The sequence below is a fragment of the Cynocephalus volans genome, chromosome 12 (genome assembly GCF_027409185.1).
Source record: "Cynocephalus volans isolate mCynVol1 chromosome 12, mCynVol1.pri, whole genome shotgun sequence".
Lineage (NCBI taxonomy): Eukaryota > Metazoa > Chordata > Mammalia > Dermoptera > Cynocephalidae > Cynocephalus > Cynocephalus volans.
In genome coordinates, this window is record NC_084471.1 from 26,796,388 (window position 1) to 26,822,145 (window position 25,758).

The 25,758-nt window shown below is 36.7% G+C and overlaps 1 protein-coding gene across 1 annotated transcript in view; it reads right to left on the reverse strand.

Annotated features, from left to right (window-relative positions):
• The window catches only part of CFAP54 (cilia and flagella associated protein 54), a 302,389-nt gene that overhangs the window by 98,965 nt on the left and 177,666 nt on the right, over positions 1 to 25,758 (reverse strand). Inside the window, exons 50-51 of the mRNA XM_063115642.1 lie at positions 12,036 to 12,115; positions 10,249 to 10,418 (exon numbers count right to left, since the gene is read on the reverse strand). Coding sequence (XP_062971712.1) covers positions 10,249 to 10,418; positions 12,036 to 12,115 — 250 coding nt within the window. The remainder of the gene's footprint in view (positions 1 to 10,248; positions 10,419 to 12,035; positions 12,116 to 25,758) is intronic.

Genomic DNA, 25,758 nt, shown 5'->3' on the forward strand with positions numbered 1-25,758 from the left:
GCAGCCTCCTCCACCCAAACCTGCTTCTCTTCCATGTCCTCTATCCCAGACGTAGAACCCAGTAGTCACCATTGCTTCCTCTCTCTGACGTGCACTTTATGTTCAATCCATCAGCAAGCCTGTCAGCTTCACCTTCAAAATGTGACTACTATCCAGCAGGCCTCCTCTCCTCCGCTGCTAACACCTTTGTCCACACCACCATCATCTCCAGGCTGGACCACTGCAGTACCTTCCAAACCAGTCTGCTGTCTCCCTTGCCCCTGCCACAGTGATCTCTTCAAGAGCAAATCAGATTTACACATTTCAGGGGCCTCCAGGGTCCCTGGACCATGGTCAGTTATCTCTTCCTCTGGGTCAGTTACTGAAGTTTCTGGTATAGCACACGGTCAGCTTCATCCATATCCACGGATGTTTGTAAGAAGGTATAGTCTAGGTTTGTGGCTCCCAGAGAATGCATATATGCTCAACTTTTTAAAAATATATTTTTAAAGTCTCTTTTGTGGGGGGTCAACTTGTTATACTAAAAACTGTAAATACTGTGTTAACATTGGCCACAGAACCATTTTTCCACAATCTTTTTTTTTTTTTTCATTGATGATAACTGGGCTGGCCAGTTAGCGCAGTTGGTTAGAACATGGTGTTGATAACACCAAGGTCAAAGGTTCAGATCCCCTTACCAGCCAGCCACCAAGAAAAAAATAGGTGACAATGATGGTAATTGGTATTTACTAAGTACTTACCACCTGTTGAGTGCTATACTAAGTGCTTTCTGTGAATTAATTCATTTAATCCCCAACACAAATCTACAGGTAGATACTATTATCATCCCTTTTTTACAGATTAGGAAATGGAGACACAGAAATGTTAAATAACTTGCCCAAAGTCACACAAAGTCACAAAGCTAGAAAGAGGAGACAGGATCAGCACCCAAGCAATCAGCCTCTGAGCCTGCACTTCTAACCTACACTATGATGCCACCTCTGTCTTTTGACAGTTCTAACAAGTTTGGTTTAGTTGATATTGGTATAGTGTTATTCAGTGTGATATTTATGATTGTTACATAGTCACTGATAACTGCACCTTTTGTCAACATAACAGCTCCTCTTGGTCCAGTTCAATGCCCTTTGCCTTGCATTCTACTTAGCATGATATTCATTAATTACAGCCACCTTTGCTTTATTAACTTTTATTAGTACCTTTGATCATCCTTTTATTTTTAAAAATGTCTGGACCATTTTTGACAGTGACTTATAATGTAATCTGTGTAGCATTCCTCTTCTGTTCTAAGAGAACACCAATCATTTTTACAGAACAACTTCCTCGTTCCTAGTTCTTAACTATGATTTATCTCTTTTGTTGGCGGGAATAATTCTTCGAATCCCCACACAGTCGAGGCACCTTTCGAGGTTTTTGGATGGTGAACCCTTTCTGCATTAACTTAGGGGAGGTAGGGGGTCAAGTCTTCTCCCTGCTTTCTTCCTGGGCAGATCTCCTGCTCCTTTCAGAGGGTAAAGTAGACACAGATTATCCCTTGTAGCTCTTAGTCCATCTTCATCTATTCATTTGAAAAAAAATTTTCCCACCTCTTGCAAAAGTTTAATTATTATCTTTAATTTTCAGCACTATTAAAATGTTTGTATTTTTCTTCATGGGTCCTCAGGTTCAATGGGAAGTTGGAAGACACACTATAAGGAAATTTGCATCACGTGGAAATCTGTACCTCATTTATTGCTTTAACTTCACCTTGAATATTTTCCCATATATTTATTTACCAGTTACAACCTCCCCTTTTGGATGAAGGGTTTATGGTATTTGACTATTTACAAATATTGTCTTTTTTATCAACTTTATCAGCAACTTTATGTAAAAGTGATATATCATATTTACTGCAACTACAGTTGTTTTTTCCTATGTATTGTGGTTGTAAGATTTTTTGTTATACTTACAAAAATTAAAATGTTGTACAGATTGAATCAGTTGACATTTTTCTTTGCAGTCAGTTTTAATTTTAGAAACCTATCCCCTTCTAGAGATTCAATTATTTAATTGTATTTTCTTTTGCTTTTTTCACAAAAGAAATTCTAATTCATCTGGGATATCCTAATTTTTAAGAATTTGTACACCAGAGGTAGAGAGTTCAAATCCCACCTTGGCCATGTATTAGCTATTTAGTCTTGGGAACCCCAATTTTCAATCTCTTCATCCATATACCAGTAGTGATGCTAATAACAGTGCAAACTTCATGAAATAGGATTATTGCAATGATTAAATGAGGACTTTATTCTTTCATTTGTTCAAAATATGTATTTAGCATCTACTATGGATCAGGAAGAAATCTGGGGGCTATGGATTCAGCTTTAAAAAAGATAAAGATCCCTGCCCTCATGAAGCTGACATCCTAGTGCCAGTAGGTGTGCTTACAAAAAGGAGTGGCTGGCAAAGGAGGCACATAATGCATGAGAGCTATCACCATTATTAGTGAACTGAGTTGGCCAGGGGAGGTGGGAGAAACCAAATTTATTTTTTCTTCGTTATTAACCATCATCCTCACCTTTTAGCAATTATTGAATTTTAAACTTCCAAGATTTAGCTAAGCCATTCCAATGGCTTAGATATTTATGCAATATTTTCTAAGGTATGGTTTGTGAGTATCGAAACTTACTGGGTTTTTTAAATTTTTTAAATTTATTTTTTTATTAATATATTTTTTTTACATTCTATGATGTTGTTGTGGAGCAGTTGGGAGGGAGGGGGAGAGGGGAAAAGAGAAGGAAATGGGATGGAAGGAGGAAGGAGGAGGGGCTGGATTGAGGCCTGTGGAACCCCCTCATTCCCACAGGGGAGAGCAGGGGGCTTCCAGTGGTGGTTTGGTCATTGCTGGGCTGGGTACAGATGTCAGAGGGGTGCAGCAAAAGCCCTCGCCCCCCACCACCCCAGCTCAGGAACCCAGGGCCCTTCTTTTGTGGCTGGGTGGTTGTTGCTGGCTGGTTGCGTGTATAACTTACTGTTTTTTATTTAAAGTAAAACTAAACAAACAAGCAAGAAAATAACAACAACAAATGCAGATTCAATGTGTACACATGCACAAAACGTCCTCTCCCCGGACCCTTCTTCCCTCCAGGCTACCCACGGGCTTCCACGACACCCTGTGCACTGAGTAGTTGGCAGAGGTTTGCACAGCTTGTCTACTAGAGGGCTCTGAAGAAGAAAACAGTGCCCATTCCATTTTTCTGATTCTGAAGCCCAAATTCTGATTTCAAGAGAAATGAGCTATGAGGTTCAGCATCTTGCTAAACCAAAAACTTAATGAATAAAATACAGGACAAACCAGTATGTTCCAATCTACCTGGTACTACTTAGTTGCACAATAGAAAATTTCTAGTATCTTCACTACATTAGACAGATGGAAAGTATGGAAGGATTATCCACAACCAACAGTCCAAAATCCCAGAGGAAGGAAGTTTCATTCTGACACAAAATTAAAAGGCTCAAATATTTTCTTATTTATGCAATAAATTAAATATAAAGGAGAATAAGAAGAAACTCTTATCTTTAAAGAAGGCAGGATTCTGGAAGAGAAAAAGCAGCCCTAGAAGCAGTAGAAATACAGTTTGAATAACTTTAATCCCATTTATTTCTTATTAACATTCATGACAAAAGTGGTCAGTTTGTTCTCATAAGATCTATGCAGCTCACTCTACCTGTCACCCTAGGGAATTTTCCTTTCAATTTCCTTGACACATAATTTTATTAGAAGTATCATGAAATGTCAAGCTAACCATCATTTGGAAAAGAGACTGTCCAACACTCTCAGCAGTGCCCAAACAGCAGCTCGTGGGGGGTAAAGTTCACATAAGAAAAACTCATTCATCTTGACAGTAGGCTTCCCCCAAATGACAACTCTGCTCCATAAAGGCAATAACATCAAAGTTTTTGCAGGTTTTGTCCCAAGGGCCAGAATCATGTATTTAAAATAGGAGCAATTCTGATATATTTGCACATATTTGCATGTGTCTATGTGGTCTTCAAATTAAAGTTCTATTATGACAGTCCTTTCTATAATCATTTTGTAATTTTAGTTTCTCATTTCCTTCTCCCTTTGCTTACCAAAAAAAGCCATCACTCATATGCTCCATACCAAAAGGATACAAGACACATAGAGAAGGAAGGTAAATGACAAATGTTTTCTAGGGCTGCATTTGCTTTCTGGGACATAGTTTGGAGAAAAAGAAATCAGGAAATTACATAGTAAAAGTTCCTTCTCCCTTCAAACTCCAGTAGGGAAAATGATATATTACTATGCTAAGCCTATTTTATCATCAACCAACTACTCTCTTATCCTTAAAGATAAGTATAAAGATGACAATACCTGAAACCAGTGCCCCTCAAGCTTTTTGATCTTGGTAAGTACATCTTTACATCCCTAAAAATTGCTGAGAATCCCCAAAGAGCTCCATCAACATTTATCATATCAGAAATTGAGAAATTTTTAACTGAGAAATTTTAACTTCCTTAATATTTATTCATTCATTTTTAAATAAAAATAATAATCCCATTACATGTTAATATAAATAATATATTTTTAGGCAAAACAACTATATTTTCAAAATAAAAATTAGTGAGAAGAATGCTATGGTTCTCTTTTATGTCAGGCTTAATAAGAGACAATCTACTTAATAGAAGACTTTGATATCTGCTTCTACATTCAGTCTGTTGTGACGTATTGTTTTGGTTGAAGTATATGAAGAAGATTAAGCCTTATACAGATAATTGTTGGAAATGGGAGAAGCATTCTAATAGCCTCTTCAAATGACTGTACATATTCTTATCTGATAATATACCAAAATGTAACAAGTGATAGTTTCTTAAAAGTTTGTTGCAATGTGGATTCTCATACTGCACATTGATGAACTTTTCCTATTCTGTTACATTAAAATCTATTAGTCTATCTTGTTAAGGGCGATTTTGTAACATCATGCACTGGTCATTTAGAAAATACTTGCTCCCTGAGTTAGGTAGATTTTCCAAATGTTGAAACATTTCATTACACAATATTTTTTTTTTTTTTTGAAGTAGGAATAGTCTTTATTCAGCACACACAACACTATAAGCTAAGCAGTACAATGAGAAACTCAAACTCCAAAACTCAACTGCTACCGGCAAAGTCCAAAGAGAAACTGAGCAGCTGCCAGCAGAGTAAACATGCTCTATTTTTAGATGGGAGCTCTCTGCGGGCCAGACTGCTTCACACACTGCAGAACACACAATAGCAGCAAACTAAAAAGGTACATTTGTGCACATATGCACTAACTCTACCCACACACAACTTGTTTACAAATAATTAAGAATGTGCTGCTCGACCCCCAACCAGACCTGAGCCAAGAGAGCCTGACTAAATTATCCTATTTTCCCCACAAATGGAGTAGCTGCTTAATAAATATTTGTTGAAAGAATGAATGAGAGACTGTGGACTCCACTCTCTTCCCATCAAGCACCTAGAATAGTGCAGATAGCTCACATTAAATAAATCCTTGTTGATTGATTGACTTTTGAGAGGTTGGAGAGGGAATTGTTGACAACCAAAGTAGAAACAGACAGTTTCCATTAGACCCTGCATTACACAATATTTTTAAAAAATATGTTTGTTAGTATTAACACATATCCCACAGACGAAAAAATTTAAGCATTAGAAAACTGTCTTGCTCATGGTGGTAAATACAAGTTTTCCAAAATTCTAATTTTCCTATGAAAGTTAAAATTTTATCCTTGGCAACAAATACTATCAGTTCCTTCCCTAGAAGAGGCACACTCATTTTGCTCATTTTCAATAAAATATCTGCCAAATACCCAAGTTTCAATAATCATAGGTTGTCAGTTATTTTTTCAAATAAAAATGATGTTCCATGAAGAAAGCAGCTTGTCTAGCTCTCAATTCAATCACACATGTATCCTTCCTCAAGACAACCATCAGCTTTGACATGCAGCACGTGTCTAGGCATATTTCCCATTTAATACCCCCACCGAATATTAAAAATACATATCTAAGAATAGGGATTTATAAATGTCACAGATTCTATTGCTTCATCAAGGAATTCTTAAGTGAAACTGACTTTTTTAAAAAAAAATTCCAAATGTGGGAGGTTGAAAGCTATAATGACTCCTAGTACAGTTTGGTGTCACTGCTTTGATTCATGGTGAGATGCCAGAAGTTTTACCATTGTCACTTTTGCAACATCAATGCAAAAATAACACAATGAAGAAAGAAAACAAAGTCTTAGTTTTATTATAAAAATAATTCTGACTTTATAGACTCCCCACCATCGAAAGGGTCTCAAAGACACCCCCAGAGATCTGCAGACCATGCTTTGAGAATCACTGCTACAAACGACCTTATGGAGTTTCATTACTGCTTAGAAACCACAAAAATGCTAAGTCCCCCAAAACTGTCTCTAGTGTAAAATCAGATTTAGATGTGGTTAATCATGGAACAGCCTTCAGTCAAGGATCAAACTGATAAGATGACTGTATAATTCCAATTAAAGCAAAGGGGATTTCTGCCAAACTGACTTCCCTTCTGGGAAACATAGAGGTGAGTTTCTCCTGTTTAAAGAGAATGAAAACGTAAAAAGTAACTCACACTCCAAATTCTGAATTTAATGCATGGAGTTTAATGCATGTTACAATTCCATTATAAATGAAGAAGGTTAAGGAGAGAAAAAAAACCAAACATCTCATTTGATAGTTTCTTTTCATTTAGTGACTATATTTTTAATATTTTTTTCATTTCCAGAATTTCTATTTGGTTCTTTTCCAAATACATCTGTTCTTTTTTTATGCTGTCTCATTCTTGGTTTATAGATTCTCTTCCAACCCTCATATCACTGAACACTTTAGTTCCTGGGCTGTGCAGTCTGTCATTTATTGTGTCTCCTAACTCTCTTTTATGGCTGTTTCCTCATCTGGTCTGCAACACTTGACTATGTGCTGTCTTTAGTGGGAGTTTTTTTCCTCGGGAGTCCTGCATTTCCTGAGTTAATCCCTATGAGACAGTTCTGGTTTTAAAGTAAAGTTCTCAGGGTTTCTGCATTTCATGGATGCTACCAATTTGGACCCCACCAGTGCTGATGGCATTGGCCTCAGGAACTGATTCCTCCTGGGTGACTCTTTTCCATTTCTACTCTGGGCAGGCAACCAGTTTCCTTGCTGGCCCCCAGAGATCATTCTGGATTCCCAAGCAGAAGATAATTTTATTCTGTATTATAGGAATGGAGAAGACTGGACTGGGCTCCCACTCTACTGTGTACCGCTGTATCAGAACATCAAATTTTCCCTCTGCACTGGGTCTTTTCATTAGCTTACAATATATCCTCTCTCCCATGATGAGAAAGCTTTCTTGACCCTATTCCTACCAACTGCTGTCACCCTCTTTCTCTACTTCCCTTTTTACAATAAAACTATGCAGAAGGATCATCTGTGTTTGTGGGCTCCAATTTCCCTCTTCCTGTTCTCTCATAACATCACTCTGAATATGGCCTTTCCCCCTCACCTTCTAAAATTACTGCTGTTAAGATCACCATTGACCTCCACATTGCTAAATTAAGCGGTTAATTCTCTCCTCATCTTACTTGATCTGCCAGCAGCTTGTGGCATAGTTGATCACTCCTCTCTCTTTGACTCACTTTCTTACTTGGCTTTCAGGATTCCCTAATCTCTTGGTTTTCTTCTATCTTACTGGCCACTTCTCATTTCCCTTTGCTGGTTTCTCACTTTCTCCCCAGTCTTATAAGCTGGACTACCAACCCAGGGCTCGGTCCTTGGTCCCTTTCTCTCTTCCATCTATTCACACTCCCCTAAGGGAGCTCATTTAGTATTAAGTTTTTAAACACTGTCCATACTCTAATATTAGAATATTTGACATCTTCAACTGTACATTTAGGGGACAATGCAAACTACATATATATCCAAAATTTAACTCCTGATCTCTCCCCTGCATAAGTTGCACCCCACAGTTTCCTCATTTCAGTTAATGACAACTTCTTTTTTGACTCTTCCCTTTTTCTTACAACTCTACATCCAATATCAGCAAATTCTAATAGTTCTACCTTCACATTTTATCCAGAATCCAAGTATTTCTCATTACTTCCAATACTACCATCTGGTCAGAACCACCACCATCTTTCTCCTTATTGCAATAGTCTCGCCAGTCAATCTCCTTGCTTTCATGCCCTTTTCCCCCCTCTATAAATTCTCACCAAGCAGCCAGAGCCATCCCTTTAAAATGAAAGTCATATCAGGTCACTCCTCTTCTCCATATTTTACAATGACTCCCCACTTCACTCAGAGAAAAGCCAGTCTTCACTCTGGCCAACCTATCTATGTAAGGTGCCTCCTCTACCAATTTCCACTTTGAACATCTCTCATACAACTCTGCCCTTTGTTCACTCAACTCTAGCCACAAGAGACCCTGTGCTGTCCCTCAAACTGTAGCAGGCATGTTCCTATGACCTGTAACATCCTACCTGTAAATATTTGCATATCCTCACCTATCTTACCTACTTTGTTCAGATGTCATTTCCTCAATGAGGCCTGCCCTGACTACCCAAAATTTGGTTCAGATGTCAAGACAGGTGCCATACATGCATCAAGAGGGTACAAAAAGGTTTATTGATCACATAATAAGGCTTTCAGAGGAGAGCAGGGCAGATTCACAAACAGGTTGAAGATATCTTGGGAATGCAGGAAAAGGAGACTGGCTTGGGGTTTTAGGATGGTCAGTGGGTGGCACTGGGATAAGGACTCCCCCCATGCATTGGCCAGGACTTGCATGGTTTGAACTTCTCACCAGAACCAGAGGAGGGAGCAACTGGGTTTTCTTATCTGCTTTCCCAGGTGTGGCAAAGAAAGAGAAGTGGCACTTGGAAGCTGTCGGCCACCAAACATCAAAATGGAGTCACACCCTCTATTATAACCACAAAATTTCAAAGTGATGACTCTTCTCTGCCTCAACCTCTACTCCTGATAGTCTTCATAGCACATATCACTTTTGGCCACACTATATAATTTACTTAATTATTATGTTTGTAGTTATTGTCAGCCTTTTTGTTATGTATTTGAATATAAACTCCATAAGGGCACGATTTTTGTCAGTATTATATATTTTGTCTATATTGTATATATGAGTAATTGGGACACTGATTATCCCAGGAGCTTAGAACAGTACCTAACATATTGCAGGTGCTCAAAATTATTTTTTGAAAAAATTAATGAATAGTAAGATAGGAAATTTGTGCATTATTAAACAAATCATTGTTGAACATGTCAGAGAACCTCCTGATGGAAGTGCTTATCACAAACGGTATGGGAAACTCTTGAAAGTACATTTGTATATCATCAAATATGAAAAAAAAAATCACTGTAATAGTATTATTTTTAAACTATTCTACCTACTTATTTCTAGACCTGTGAGCATATGGATACAGGAACTATATTACACTCAACTTTGTTTCCTCCGTGGCTAGATCAGAACCTGGCAGTGGTAGTTACCAGATACTGGTTGAGTAAACAAATGAGGCAATGAACAAATTAAATGAAAGATCCGACCCTAACAACTGCAGCACATATCAATAACCAGCCACCTACAACAGTTTCTTAAATAATTCAGCACAACATAGTTCAGACGATGTTACTTTTTCAAAATAGAGCTTGATTTTAATATTTTTATTCAGTGTTTAAGGAAAAACAAAAACACTCCATAGGTTTTATTCATAAAAAGCTATAAGGGGCCGACCCCGTGGCACACTTGGGAGAGTGCGGCGCTGGGAGCGCAGCAGTGCTCCCGCCCGCAGGTTCGGATCCTATATAAGGATGGCCGGTGCGCTGCTCACTGGCTGAGCGCAGTGTGGCCGGTCACAAAAAGACAAAAAAAAAAAAAAAGCTATAAGGAATTTAGGTACAGTCTTTTAAAAAATAAATTAAATAAATGAAAAATCAAAACACTGTTAATTTGTTCATTCTATAAGTGATATTAAACATGCTAGCTGTGTGTTTTAATAATGCAATTGCTTCATTGAGAACTATAGTTTTAAGTACAGTAACATATGAAAACTCCCCTAAATAATAAAAAGCAAGTATGCCCTATGGATCTAGAAATTTCTAAAACCTACATAAGTTTTAAGTATATTTAACAAACTAGGGTGAGGAAGAAACTCCCTTCAAATGTGTACCTCTTCTATGCATGAAGAGACTCACCTGTATGCCGCCCGGTGTCTCTGCAGGGCAATTGCAGCCAGCTGGAGCCTGGCCTCCACCACAGTCTCCAACTCGCCAGCAGAACACTGGGACAGGTTCTTGGGGCCTGCAAGCTCCACCTCTGTCATAAGGCAGTTCAGCCTCTCTTCAGCTTCCGTCAGTAAAATTGACTAAATAATGAACACCACACAATCAGAAATCATACAAATAATGTCTCGTTATTATCAAATATTTTTCATGTACTGAAACGTAACAATGGATTCTAGACCAAAATGGAAATCTGTACCTAACCATCATCTTCTTTTTCGTTCAGACATGAGAAGAAGAGCAGAGAGCTCAGTGAACAGGAAAAAAGCAAGAGAAAATGAAAAGGAAAGTAATACAAGCGTAAGCCTGTACAACGTTACCCTGTATTGTATGTACAGCCAATGCTCATCATTTGCAGAAGTTGTTCTATAAAATTGTCACAAACACTGATTAATGAATACTAAAACATTGCTCCTAGGGGAAATATAGAGATAGGTTCCTAAGAGCCTATGGTCACAACATTTTCATCAACTGATCAATACATAACCTTGTTTAATGTTGCTTACGTGTAAGGACACATTATTTAATATATATTGTAGATTCATTCACGTTGAACTCACAACCAATAGCGTTATAACTCATGTCTGAATGAAACTTATCTAACACACATATTTTCTCTGTAAGGCACAGCACAGCCTTCTTCCACTTAGAAACACTAGATAGCACTTCAACACTATGCTTTTTCATCTTAAAGTGAAGTTGCCAACAAAAAAGCACAAAAATGTGAAAAACATGGTACCAAAGAGACCATAAAAAGGACACGAGCTTACAATATGAGAGCTGAAATAAAAAGATAGCGTGTCACCTTGTTCAACTCTGCGGGGAACACACACACTGGGCAACTCAAATTTTTCTATGCTCTGGCTATGTCCACTAACGACCAGAAAAATGCCAGGAGTCTTGATTTTGATGTTAACAAATAAATTTTAGCAGATAGGGAGAATAGCAAACACAGAATCCATGATAATGAGAATTGACTGTATTTCAAGTTAAACTATGGTCACCTAATTGGTAACATGAAGATAATGAGATTCTATTGCAGACAGTCAATAGTAAATAGCAACCTGACATGGCAGAAGATAAAAGGACCAACCAATCTTTCAAGCTATAGATCTCTAAAAACTTGTTTTTACAGAGTAGTGAATATTATATAAATACTAAAGCAATTTAGTATAATGGTTAAGAATGTGGATTTTTAAATCAAAAAAGTGTAGGTCCCACTGTAAGATCTATATTATATTAGTTTTGTAAGATTAGTGAATTTCTTATACTGTCTAAGCCTGCTTTCTCATGGTTCAGCACAGCATAGTTAAAAAGTAATTAATACCTACATCATAGAGTTGTGAAAATTAAATAATGTAAAGTGCCTGTCATGTAGTAAGCACTGAATAAATGGTAGCTGTTGTTGCTGTTGTCATTACTATTATTATTAGGAAATGACAAACAGGGCATGGAACACTCAAATGCCATCAAATAATGAATCATATTTTCTGCAGCATCTTAATCAGGTTGTAAAGTCAAAGCCTGATACCTCTGGGCATCTAGTTTTCTCATCTCTGGTCCCAACCCGTGCTTATGCAAGAAAAAGTACCCAGTCTCCCAAGAGCAAGTACCACCCTAAAAGCAGGCCTATCCAGGGCCTAATTGTGTGCATTTTGGTAACTGATGTATTATGATTTGAAAAAAAATTTCAAACTTACCTTTAGTGTGCTAAGAGTGAATTCATCTTTAACTTTTGTAAGTTGAGGAAAGGAGCCTCCATCATCCCTTGAACATAGCTCTAAAAAGACAAAATTTTGGAAGGACCAAGGATGCTTGTAGTTAAATATTAATTCCAGTTTTTAAAACTTGTCATTCATGAGAAAACTCTCTATAAATTCACAATGATCATTAAAAACATTGATTGCTACATCAAATAGTCCTGAATATCATACATTACAAGGCTGAGGCTGATTCTTACAACAAACGAGACAATTCTGAAGGGATCTTTTGGATACTTAATAATGCTATTCAACTTATCAGCTACTCATAAAAAGTAGTGGTTCCTCTTCTGGAGTCCCAGAACCCCTTAAGGCCCTCAAAATATTTTCAGTCTTCCAAATATTTCTAACATTTCAATAAGATTTCCTTGGAAGCATCAGTTCTGTTGGTATTCACAAGCACCTCACACTAAGAGCAGAGAGTGAGATCCTTTGGAACAGCACAGTCCACAATACTCAAATATCTCTTTCAAAATCTAACCCACAATCTGAAGGCTGCCTTATTCTGAACCAAGGAGAAGTGAGAGAATTTAGATCACAGTATTTACCTGAACAGTCAACCTGGTTTCTAGACTTCAAGACAAAGAGAAGAACCACAAATCACTCAACTCAAAATCACTGCAAAAAAATACCCACCTAAAGAGACTAAGTTTGTCATAGAGAAGGAGGATACTAAAATAACATGGAACTTAACACACCTGACTTCCTCTCCTCTTCTAGCCCCAAGCTACCCAGCTATTCCCCTAAATCAGGAGGCTCTGGATCTAGGGGTCAGCTGAGTATGAGGGAGAGCTTGGGCTTTGGGAAAGGTCCAACAGGAAAATCTGGGACTGGGCTTTCTTCTCTAAGGAAGTGAGAGTGAGAGAGACAAAGACAGAGAGAAAACAAATGCTGATCACTGCTACGGAAGAACCCAAGAATAAGTATCAGAACATGAGAGACCCATAAACATTCATGAACCAATGTGAGACAAAATCAACACAGGTCCCACATGAGTGTTCCTGCTGTCCCTGATCCCCCAGAAGACAAAAAAAGAACTAGACAGGTGAGCCATCCAGAGGCTGAGAGATATGATGCTTTAGTAGAGACTGGTTACCTGCCTGCCACTCAACCCCTCGCTGACTTCACCATCTATCACTGCATGACCAGGGAAAATAATAACACATCTAAGAAGATCTGTAGTTCAGCCAACTCATGTTCACTTGTATGCATTCTCCTCTCCGTCCAGAGTACCTGGCAGGACTATACTTCTTAGCCTCTTTGCATTTAGGTAGGGTCTTTATTCAATTAAATAAGAGTTCCAGAATGAGGCTTTTAAGAGCTCCTATGCCACCCCATATTCTTTCTTGCCTTTGTAGGCAACCTCAGAGCAGTGTTACAGATGGTACCTCCATAAGATAGTGACCCTGGGTACCTGAGCATCTTTGTAAAGCACATGCCCTTATCAATTCAAGCAAGAAGTAGACCTTTGGTGGGTTAAGTCAAGAAATTTAAAGATTGGTTTGTTACCGTAGACCAGACTAGCCTAACCGATACAGGGACTCAATAGTCAGAGAGAGGAAATTCAAATGGGAAATAAAACTGCTAGGAGCAAGCATGACAATTTAAACTCAAAATAATAAGAGCACTCAAGGAAATGCAAGCAGAACACTAAAAAAATGCTCTCTGGAACTAAATGTTTTTTCAATATGCAGATTTCAATATTCAAGCAGATTTGAGGCAAATGTGCTGCCAGTAAAATCCCTGATCTAAAAAAATTAATTACAAACCTCCAAACAAAAAATCAAATTATCTAAAATAAAATAAAATAAAATAAAGGAAATAGATCTCTTATCTGCATCTCTGGAAGCCAGAAGACTAGGATTAACATCTAAAAATATTGAGGACTGAAAAAACAGAAAATCTATACATCTAATTCTAAACAGGTATGATATATGTAAAATGTCAATGTTAAATAATTATTGAAATAAAATGGACATACAGAGGGAAAATTCTAATTAAGATTCTAGAACTAAAATCAACAAAAATGAGGAGTAGGAGGTGGAGTGAGGTAGTCTCACCTGCTGGAGGGAGAAGAAGAGAGAAGAAGGGAAGTCAAAAGCTTTTCAAGGTCTTCTAGATGGAGTAGTTTGGTAAGTGAACTAGTTGCTGTGTTATCTGAATGACAATAGAAAAAAAGTGCCTAATTGTGAGCTCCAGAAAGGGAAGACAAAATTTAAGGGCATAATATGTGAACAAATGGGAAAATACATTGTGTTCTTGGAAGGGAAGATTTAATCAACAAGGTCAATTCCACTAAAATTAATATATATACATCGTAACGTATTCCAATTTAAAAACCAAAAGTGTTTTTTGTCTTTTGTTATCATAGTTTTCTTGTTTAGAATCAGATTGAATTACCTTGAAGTACGTAAGTAGAATACTCCCACAAACATCTCAAGAGAATAGGAAAGAGTGAAGGGTAAATGGTGATGACTTTAACAAAGGTAGAACCATGAATCTAGCAATACCTCAACCCATCTGAACCCACAACCCACTGATGCTGCCAGTGTTTCACTGTCCCCTTGCCCCCACTTCCTCCTGCCACCTCCTTATCCTTGCTTATCCAACTTTTGTTCTTTAGTCCATTGTTGCAATTCTTTTAAACATTTTCAATTTCCTTGCCTATCTCTCCTTTATAGTACTCACCTCTTCAAACCTCAAGCCCCATTAAATCCAGCTCTCTGCTTACCTATATCTGCACCCCTGAATTTTAATGCAATTGGAGAAAAACCACGTTGACTTTCTCACTTTAAACTCAAAACTGCTCTCAGAGCTGCCCAGCAGTCCTGTTCCATTTCCCTAGCTCATTTGCCCTTCTATTCCCCAAGGCAACTACTTCATCCCTTCTCTTCTCTCCTTTAATTTTCAACACTTTCTCCCCAATTCTTACCCTCAGTTGATATTCTTGTTTCTTACTCCAATGAAGAGACAGAAGAAATTAGCTAATAACTTGCACAAATTCCCACAACACACCTATCCATCCACCCGCATGTGAACCCATACACTCTTCACCTTGTCATTATGGATGAACTTCATGCCCCCCTCTAGAGCCAAACCCTCCACTTGAGCACCAGTTCAGGTCCCACTTTGCCCACTTAAGGTTATCATGTTAGATATTCCTCACCCCATCCTTTGCATCATCATTTTTTCCCTCTTTCTATTGAATCATTCCCAACAACACAAAAACATACTGTTACTTCTTCAGTTCATTTTTTTTAAAAAACTCTTTTGTCCCCTTTAGCAGCCTCCCCATTTATCTGCTCCCTTCATGGCAAAACATCTCAGGGCTTATCTATATCCATTCACTCCAATTCCTCTCTACCATTTCTGCTTGAACCCACACCATTAAGGGTTGATTCAACAAAATTTATCTTCTAGATTCTCCAAAGATATCCTTTTTGTTAAGTCCAATCTCCATCTTAGTTAAATATTGATTCAATTGATCACTCCATCCTCCCGAAAATACCATGTACACTCCTCCCTTCTCAGTTTCCTATGTTGATTTTTCCTCATTTCTTTGACCTCTTCATATGGGTGATCCCAAACATTCATTCCTTCATCTCTTCTCTTCTCCATCTACACTCACTTCCTTGGAGATCACACTTCCCTTAGGTCACCCATCCATAGGCTAATGATTCTGAAACATTTTTCCAGCATGGACTTCTCTCCTGAACTCCATAATCACACATCAGACTATCTACTCTTTAGTTTACACTCAGAAGTCTAAAAGGTATCCTAAACTGAACATGTCTAAAAGTGAACTCTTGATCTTCCCTTCTAAATCTTTTTGACTCTATTGTCGAGATACATCCGAATCTGGCAACTTCTCACCATCTCCACTGAAACTACTCTTGCTAAAGCAATCATAAGGTCTTACCTGAATTATTCAATAGCCCTTTACATAAAAATATTATTGTGTTATTATAATTATCCTTCCTTTTAATTGGCCCAATCTAGTCTCAATACAGAAAGCAGAGTTAGCCTTTAAAAACTTGCAGTCCTTCCTCTTACAACTTTCCAGTGGCTTTCAAACTCAGTCACAGAACAAAAGCCAAGTTCTTTATTATGACCATCAAAGCCTCCCATAACCACTCCATTATCTCTCCAACTTCATCTCCTAAAACTTTCATCTTGTTCACTTTGCTCCAGCCACACTGGGTTCTTGCTGTTCCTCAAGCCTGCTAGGCACACTCCCATCTCAGGGTCTTTGTATTTGTTGTTCCCTTTACCTAGAATGCTCCTTCTCAAAAACTCACATGTCTCACTCCCCCTCCCCTTTTAGACCTTCGTTCAAATATCACCTTCTTAGCAATACTTTTCCTGACAATGCTATCTTAAATTACATCCCACTCCCACACTCCCCAAGCCCCCTTTCCTGTTTCCAAAGCATTTGTTACCATGTAACCCACAATGAATTTATTTGATTTAATGCCTTTTTCTACCATAAGTTTTAAGAGAGCATTTTTTTATTTATTTTCACTTCTACATTCTCGGTTCATAAACAACATAGGAGGTAATAAATATTTTTTAAGTTATTAAATCAAATTAACTATTTTATTGACACAGGAATCCAGGAAAATCAATGTTCCAGAATAGAATCAAGAATCATATGGTAGTATATATGAAAATTTATTACATAATGAAATTATTATATCAGTGGGGAAACAATGAATATTTTTAAATAAATAGTAATGACACAACTAGATAATCATCTAAACTTCCAAAGGATATATCATTTCAGGAAAAAGAAAAGAGATGTCCCAAGTAGGTCTGAAATGCAGTAACCAATGGTGAGAAAAGAAAATAGTAAACCTGCAGGTAAATCTAAATAAATACTGAATGTACAAAAAATAGTACTATTTACAATAGCAAATATCAAGTTAACAGAAAAGATAAAACGAAAACCTAAATCAACCAAATCATATAAGTAGGAAAGAGAGATCAAGGCAAAATGATCTAAGAAGAGGATAAAGACACTAAATAAATTTAAATTTTAAATTAAATGTAACACATCAACTCAATTCCTAGATGTAGAAGCTCTTACTCATAATCACTCAGAGACATGTATAAGAATGTTGATAGCAGTATTTTTTTAATTAAATAAAACATCAGAAGACATTCTAAATGATTATCATCATTACAATGAATAAATTGTGGAATGGAATGTTCTATAGCAGTGAAAATAAAGGAACTATGACTACAAATATCAATATAGATAAATCTCAAAAACATATTGTTTGGGAGAACAACTTCTGTCCTGACAATGTGAGGAGCTCTAAGAACCAACTCTATAGTGAAAATCGTGAAAATTATTTTCTTAAAAATGCTTGAAGTCTCTGGAAATTATTCTAAGGTCATACAGCCTATGATTAAACATCCTGTCAAGAAAATCTACTAAAATTTGGTAAGAACAGCACAAGTCTGTGGTATTTGGAGAAAGACGACTGCTTGTCTTCCCTTGCTAGTTCAGTAAGATGGAAACTCCACTCCAGATTGGTGCAACCAAAAAGATAAGGCTTCCTCTCCTCCAAGCTTCTGGTTAAACTACTGTCTTCCTGGGAGGGGCAAAATGCTAATGTTTCTCATTCTGCCCTCAGGAATAATCTAAATTTCTGGCAAGTGCAACTGAGAAGGTGGGACAGAGGCTCTACCTTCAGGAATAATCTAAATTTCTGGCAAGTGCAACTGAGAAGGTGGGACAGAGGCTCTACCTTGGGCATAGTGACACTGAGAACACATGGACCCCTCTAGTCCTTGCCCCAACTCATAAGGGTAGTGGTTCTATGCCAGAAGAGGCAAGACCAGAAGATGTGAGACTACTGCCCCTCTTGATCAAGTACTAGCTCCTACAGTGGGGTGTCACTGAGAAAAAATGCACAATTGTCCCCACCCCTAGCTACAGAGCTGTGGCTCAGAGATTTTGCCTGAGGAGAGAAGCAGGTCTTAATACGGAAAACTCCTAATCTCTTCCAAAACAGGCAAACTTCATTTACCACGGAGCTTGGAGAAGTTTAAATCTAACAGTGCTCTCAAAAACAATGGAGGTTGTGGTAAACGGTACTGGGAGATTGATAGATTCACTGGATATATGAGCTAAACTGTAGGTTGGCTAGTTTGCAAGAGAGAATTGGGAAAAGAGAGAGCTGGAAGGAGTCCTCCTGGGGTCAGAACAAATTTTCACACAGACTTCAGAACTACCCCTTAATTGTATTAGTCTACAGAGCAATTTATGCCATAGGGCACTATTGAAAACAATAGTACAATTAGCCAACCATTGGTGGAACTTAACAGCTGTGTGTGGTCTGGGAAAGAGATTGTTAAATACAGCACTGCCAAAACCACTGTCATGTCAGGGTAATTGTGTGCATGCCCAAGGCCGTTCCCCCAGAGGAGCAACGTCAGAGGCTCAACAATGTGGAAGGAAGTACACTTCACTAAAAATAATCCAGCCAGTCACTAAATAGATAAACAAGCTGATAACAATAAGACCTAGGGGGATGGTAGTAACACTACGCAGAACTGCTACAATATATTATCTAAATTGTCCACTTTCCAACAAAATAATTATGAGATAAGCAAAGAAACAGGAAAGTATGATTCATATACCAGAAAAAAAGCAAGCAACAGGAAATTTGTGAGAGCAACCAGATATTGGACTTAACAGAAAAAGACTTCAAAGTAGCCATTATAAATATACCAAATAACTAAAGAAAACAATGATTAATGAAGTAAAAGAAGGCATGATGACAATGTCGCATTAAATAGAAAATATCAATAAGGAGATATAAATTACAAAAAAACTAAATGGAAATTACAGAGTTAAAAATTACAGTAACTGAAATCTAAAACTCACTAGAGGGGCCCAACAGGACTGGAAGAAGAAAAAATTCGCAAACCTGAAAATCAATCAGAGAAAAAGGAATGAAGAACAATGAACAAAATCTCAAATAAATGTGAGACACCATTAACCACATCAAATACACATTCACCAAATACATGTAATGGAGTACCAGAAGAAGAGAGAGAAAAAGGAGGGGAAAATATTTAAAGAAAAAATACTAAAAACTTCTCAAATTTATTGGAAAACATTAATCTATACATTCAGGAAGCTCAACAAACTCCAACTAGGATAAACAGAAAGAGATCTACAAGCAATCATAATAAAAGTGCTAAAAGTCAAAGACAAGGAGAAAATCTTGAAAACAGTAAAAGAAAAATGACTTGTCACTTTCAAGGAAACCCTAATAAGATCAACAGCTGACTTCTCATTGGAAACAACGGAAGCCAGAACCATGGGATAACATATTCAAAGTGCCCAAAGAAAAAAATTGTCAACCAAGAATCCAATACCCAGTAAAGTTACCTCACAAAAATGAAGGCAAAATAAAAAATTGCTCAGATAAACAGAAAACTGAGACAATTTGTGGCTAGCTGACCTACCAAAGGGAAGAAATTTTCAGGCTGATAGCAAGAGACCCCAGATGGTAAATTAAATCCACATGAAAAAACAGAGAGCACCAATAAAGACAATTATGTTATTATGAAAGACTGCAAATTAATATTTCTTCTCCTTTCTTTTATTAACTGAATTGAAAGGCAGTTGCATAAAATAATATGTATAGAACATATTATTAGACATATAACATAGAAATGTAATATATTTACCAATAACAGCACCAAAAAGACGGGTAGGAGCAAAGCTGTATTGGACTAAGGAAATGCTTCCAGATGATAACATGAATCCAAAGGAGCAAATGAAAGTATCAGAAAAGAGAACTATATAACAAAAGCTATAAACATACTTGTTCTGCTTTCTTCTCTCAGCTTCTGACCCAAGGCATGGAGAAGGGGACCAGACCCCCCCTCCCACAACCAGGCACACTGAGCCAGCACCTCAAGGCCTACCGGGGAACCCAAGGCATGGAGAAGAGGACCGGACTCCCAGCCCACAACCAGGCACACCATGCCAGCACCTCAGGACCTGCCCAGGGACCTGAGACATGGAGCTGGAGACCAGATAGACTCCACAACCAAGCACACCACCAGCACCAAGGAGCATGCCAAAAACATCACCTTCATGTGGCTGGCCCACCACAGCCACCACAATAACCACGGCTGCCACGAAAGTGGCTAGATGCCACAACAACCACGTAGATGGTCGGCCAACCACTGGAGTACATTGACACAAGGAGAGTAATCAGCAGAGATAAAGAAGAGGATGTCTCTCTTCACAAAGCCCGTTTCAGAGTGACAGAAGAAGCATCTGCTCTATGATCATATTGGGGGACCTGATCACACCTCTCAGCATTGAACAGATCATCTAGGCCACAAATCAACATAGTAAGCATTATTCTTTCAGAAGGAGAGAAGAAATCTAGGGTAATTAGAGGGGGGAGGGGGAGGGGGAGAAATTGGACAAGGGGCATAAAGAATAATTACAATTCATAACAATTTATATGCTAGTAATATTGATTTGACCAACATATCTCAATGTTGAACCCCCAAAATATGTATAACCAATTTTGATTCAATAAAAAATAAACAAAAATTTTTAAAAAGTCATAAAACTATATAAAGTAACAATTACAACAATATATTGTTGGGGTTTCAAACACACATAGACTGAAAGTGAAGAGGCAGAAAAAGATATTCCATGCAAAGAGAGATATTCTACCAAAAGAGAGCAGGGGTGGCTATATTTATGTCAGACAAAATGGACTTCAAGTCAAAAACTATCACAAGAGACAAAGGTCATTATTATAATAATAAAGCAGTCAATTGATCAAGATGATATAACAATTTTAAATATATATGCACCTTACTTCATCAGAGCACTAATTATATAAAGCAAATATTAACAGAATTGAAAGGAGAAATAGAAGTCTCCAATGGTAGTAGGAGACTTTAATACCCTACTTTCAAAAGCAGATAGATTATCCAGACAGAAAATTAATAAGGAAATAGTGAACTTGAACTACACTATTTACCAAATGGGCCTAACAGACCATTCCATCCAACAGTAACAGAATGCACATTCTTCTCAAATGCACACAAAACACTTTCCAGGATCATATGCGAGGCCACAAAATGAATCTTAACAAATTTAAGAGGGTTGAAATCATATCAGCTATCTTTTCCAGTCACAATAATATGGAAATAGAAATCCATCACAGGAGAAATCTTGGAAAATTTGCAAATATGTGAAAATTAAACAACATGCTCTCTAACAACCAATGGGTCAAAGAAGAAATCAAAAGGGAAATCAAAAATATCTTGAGACAAAGAAAAATAGACACAACATACCAAGACTTACGGGATGCAGCAAAAGCAGATTGTAAAAGGGAAGTTTATAGTGATAAATATCTATATTAAGAAAGAAGAAAGAGTGCATATAAAACAACCTAAATTTACTATTGAGGAACTTGGAAAAGAAGAACAAACTAAGCCCAAATTCAGCAGAAGAAAGGAAATACCAAAGATCAGAGCAGAAACCAATAAAATAGAAACTAGAAAAAAATATATCAATGAAACTAAGAGTTGGTTTTTTGAAAAAATAAACAAAATTAACAAACCTTTAGCTAAACTAAAAAAAAGAATAGACTCATATAAATAAAATTTTAAATTAAGAGAATACATTAAAACTGATACCACAGAAGCACAAAGATCAAAAGAGACTACTATGAACAATTACACACCAACAAACTAGAATAACCAAGAAAAAATGAATGAATACCTAGAAAAATACAACTTAACAAGATTGAATCATGAATAAACAGAAAACCTGAACAGGCCAATAACAAATAAAAAGATTGATCAGTAATCAAAAACCTCAGCAAAGAAAAGTCTGGGACCTAATGGATTCACTAGTGAATTCTACCAAACATTTAAAGAAGAATTAATGCCAGCGTTTCTCAAACTCTTCCAAAAATTGGAAAAGGAGGGAACACTTCCAAACTCATTCTACAAGGCCAGCATTACCATAATACCAAAATTAGACAAGGATACTGCCAGAAAAAAAAAAAAAAGTTACAGGCCAATATCCCAGATGAACACAGATGCAAAAATTCTCAACATATTTAAATCAATAAATGTGATACATCACATTAATGAAATTAAGGATAAAAATCCTATGATCACTTCAATAAATGCAGAAAAAGCATTTGATAAAATTCAACATCCTTTCATGATAAAAATTCTCAACAATTAGAACATTATACTCAATGGTGAAAGACTAAAAGCTTTTTGTCTAAGATCAGGAATAAAACAAGGATGCCAACGCTTGCCAATTCCACAGGATACTTCAAAAAGATTGTGAAAATATAAATTAAAAGATAATATGAGTTTTTTCATGAAGTTTTTGAAAAAAAAATATTCAATATAGTACTAGAAGTATTCAGCAGAGTACTAGAAGTCCCAGCCAGAGTCATTAGGCAAGAAGGAAATAAAAGGCATCTAAACTGGAAAGGAAGAAGTAAAGCTGTCTCTGTTTCTAGATGATGTGATCTTATATATAGAAAACCCTAAGACTTCACCAAAAATTGTTAGAACTAATAAATGAATTTGGTAAAGTTGCAGGATACAAAATCAACATATAAAAATCAGTAGTACTGTGCTATACACTAACAACAAACTATCTGAAAAAGAAATCGGGGTAGGAGCTATTTTCAATAGCTTTTAAAAAAGTAAAATACTTAGGAATAAATGTAATTAAGGAGGTGAAAGATCTGTACACTGAATACTATAGAACAGTGATGAAAGAAATTGAAATAGACACAAATAAAAGTAAAGCTATCTTGTGTTCATGGATTGGAAGAATTCATGTGTTCAAATGTCCATATCACCCAAAATGATATATATATTCACTACAATCCCTATAAAATTCTGGTGACATTTTTCACATAAATAGAAAAAACTATCCTAAAATTCATATAGAATCATAAAAGACCCCAAATAGCCAAACCAATCTTAAGCAAAAAGAGCAAAGCTGGAGGTATCACACAACCTGATTTCAAAATATACTACAAAGCTATAGTAATCAAAACAGCACAATAATGGCATAAAAACAGACACACAGACCAATGAAACAGAAGAAAAAGCCCAAAAATAGATCCAGGCATTTGTTTATGGTCAATTGATTTTGGAAACAGGTACCAAGAACACACAATGGGTAAAGGACAGTCTCTTAAGTAAATGATGTTGAAAAAACAGTATGCTGTAATTTAAATTTCCCCCCAAAACTCATATTGAAGCTTAATTTACATTTTAACAGTGCTAAAAGGGTGGGAAATTTGACTGTGGTATTTAAAATGTGGGGCCTTTGGGAGGTAATTGGACTGTCAGGGCTCTGCTCTCATGAATGGACTACTGGGTTAATGAATAAATGAGTTATCATTGGTGTGGATGAGTGGTTTTATAAGGAAAGTATATGCACACTCGCAGCCCCCTTGCCATGTGATACCATTCACTGCCTTGGGAGTCTACAGAAAGTCCCCACCAGAAAGCACCCCCTAGACCTTGGGCTTCCCAGCCCCCAGAACTGTAAGAAGTAAATTTTACTTCCATATAAATTACCCAGTTTCAGGCATCTGTTATAAATGAAAGAAAACTGACTAAGATACAGGATAGCCACATGCAGAAGAATGAAATTGGACCTTTATCTCATGCCATACACAAAAATCAATTCAAAATGGACTAAAGACTTAAACATAACACCTGAAACTGTAAAACTTCTAGAAGAAAACAGGAGGAAAACTCCATAGGGCAATGATTTTTTGGATATAATCCCAAAAGCACAAGCAACAAAAGTAAAAATAGACAAATGGGATTTTGTCAAACTAAAAAGCTTCTGCACAGCAAAGGAACAATCAATAGAGTGAAGAGACAACCTATGGAATGGGAGAAAACATTTTCAAACCATATATCTGATAAGGGGTTAATGTCCAAAGTATACAGGGAATTCAAACAACTCAATATCAAGGAAACAAATAACCCAATTAAAGGACCTGAATAGACATTTTTCAAAAGGAGACATACAAATGATTGACCAACAGGTATATGAAAAAGTGTTCAACATCACTAATCATCAGAGAAGTGCAAATTAAAACCACAATGACCTATCACCTCACATTTGTTAGAATGGCTATTATCCAAAAGACAAATGATTTAACAAGTGTTGGTGAGGATGTGAAGGAAAGGGACCTCTTGTACACTGTTGGTGGGGATATAAATTAGTACAGCCATCATGCAACACACTTTTATAAAGGTTCCTCAAAATAAACAACAACAACAAAAATAGTACTACCATATAATCCAGCAATCCCACTACTGGATATATACCCAAGGAAAATGAAATCAGTATGTTGAAGAGATACCTGTACTCCCATTCATTGCAGCATTATTCACAACAGCCAAGACATGGAATCAAACAAAGTGTCCATCAACAGATAAATAGATAAAGTAAATGTGATACACACACACACACACACAATGAAATACTATTCATCCTTAAAAGAAAAAAGGAAATCCTGTCATTTGCAATAATGTGGATGAACCTGGAGAACTTTACATTAAGTAAAATAAGCCAGGCACATAAAGACAAATACCATAGGATCTCACCTGTATGCGGAATCTGAAAAAGTCAAACTCATAGAAGTGGAGAGTAGAACGGTGGTTACTTGGGGGCTGGGGGTGGGAGAGGATTGGGGAGATGTTGGTCAAAGGGATATAAAATTTCAATTAAACAGGAGGAATAAATTCAAGAGATCTATGATACAACTTGGTGACTATAGTTAATAACAACGTATACTTGAAAGCTATTCAGAGTAGATTTTAAGTGCTCTCACCTCAAAAACTGATAAGTATGTGACGTAATGCATATGTTAATTAGCTTGAATTAGCCATTCCATGGTGTATACATATTTCAACACATCATGCTGTACACCATAAATATATATGAATTTTGTCAATGAAAAATAATAACAAAATTTAAAAATAAATAAAATGTATAAAGTAAATGGATAAATAGATAAAAGACTAAAATAAAATAAAAGGTAGAAGAAAATAAATGTTATAGTGGTTTTAAATATTTTTTTAAAGAAATAAAAATTTGTAAGGAAAAAAATTAAAATTAAAAATAAAACTATCATATGATCCAGCAACTCCACTTTTTGGTATATATTCAGTGGAAATAAAATCAGTATGTTAAAGAAATGTCTGCACTCCCATGTTTACTGCGGCATTATTCACAATAGCCAAGATATGAAATAACCTACGTTTCTATCAAAGGATGAATGAATAAAGAAAATGTGCTATATATATAAATAGTGGAATACTATTCAGCCTTAACAAAGAAGGAAATCCTGTCATTTGCAACAACATTGATGAACTTGTAGGACATTACGCTATGTGAAATAAGCCAGGCACAGAAAGACAAATACTGCATGATCTTACTTATATGTGAAGCATAAAAAAATGTTAAACTCATAGAAGCAGAGAGTAGAATGGTGGTTGCCAGGGGCTGAAGGTAGAGTTGAAGGAATGAAGGAATGTTGGTCAAAGGGTACAAAGTTTCAACTGGACAGGATGAATAAATTTGGGAGATCTATGTACATAAAACATGGTG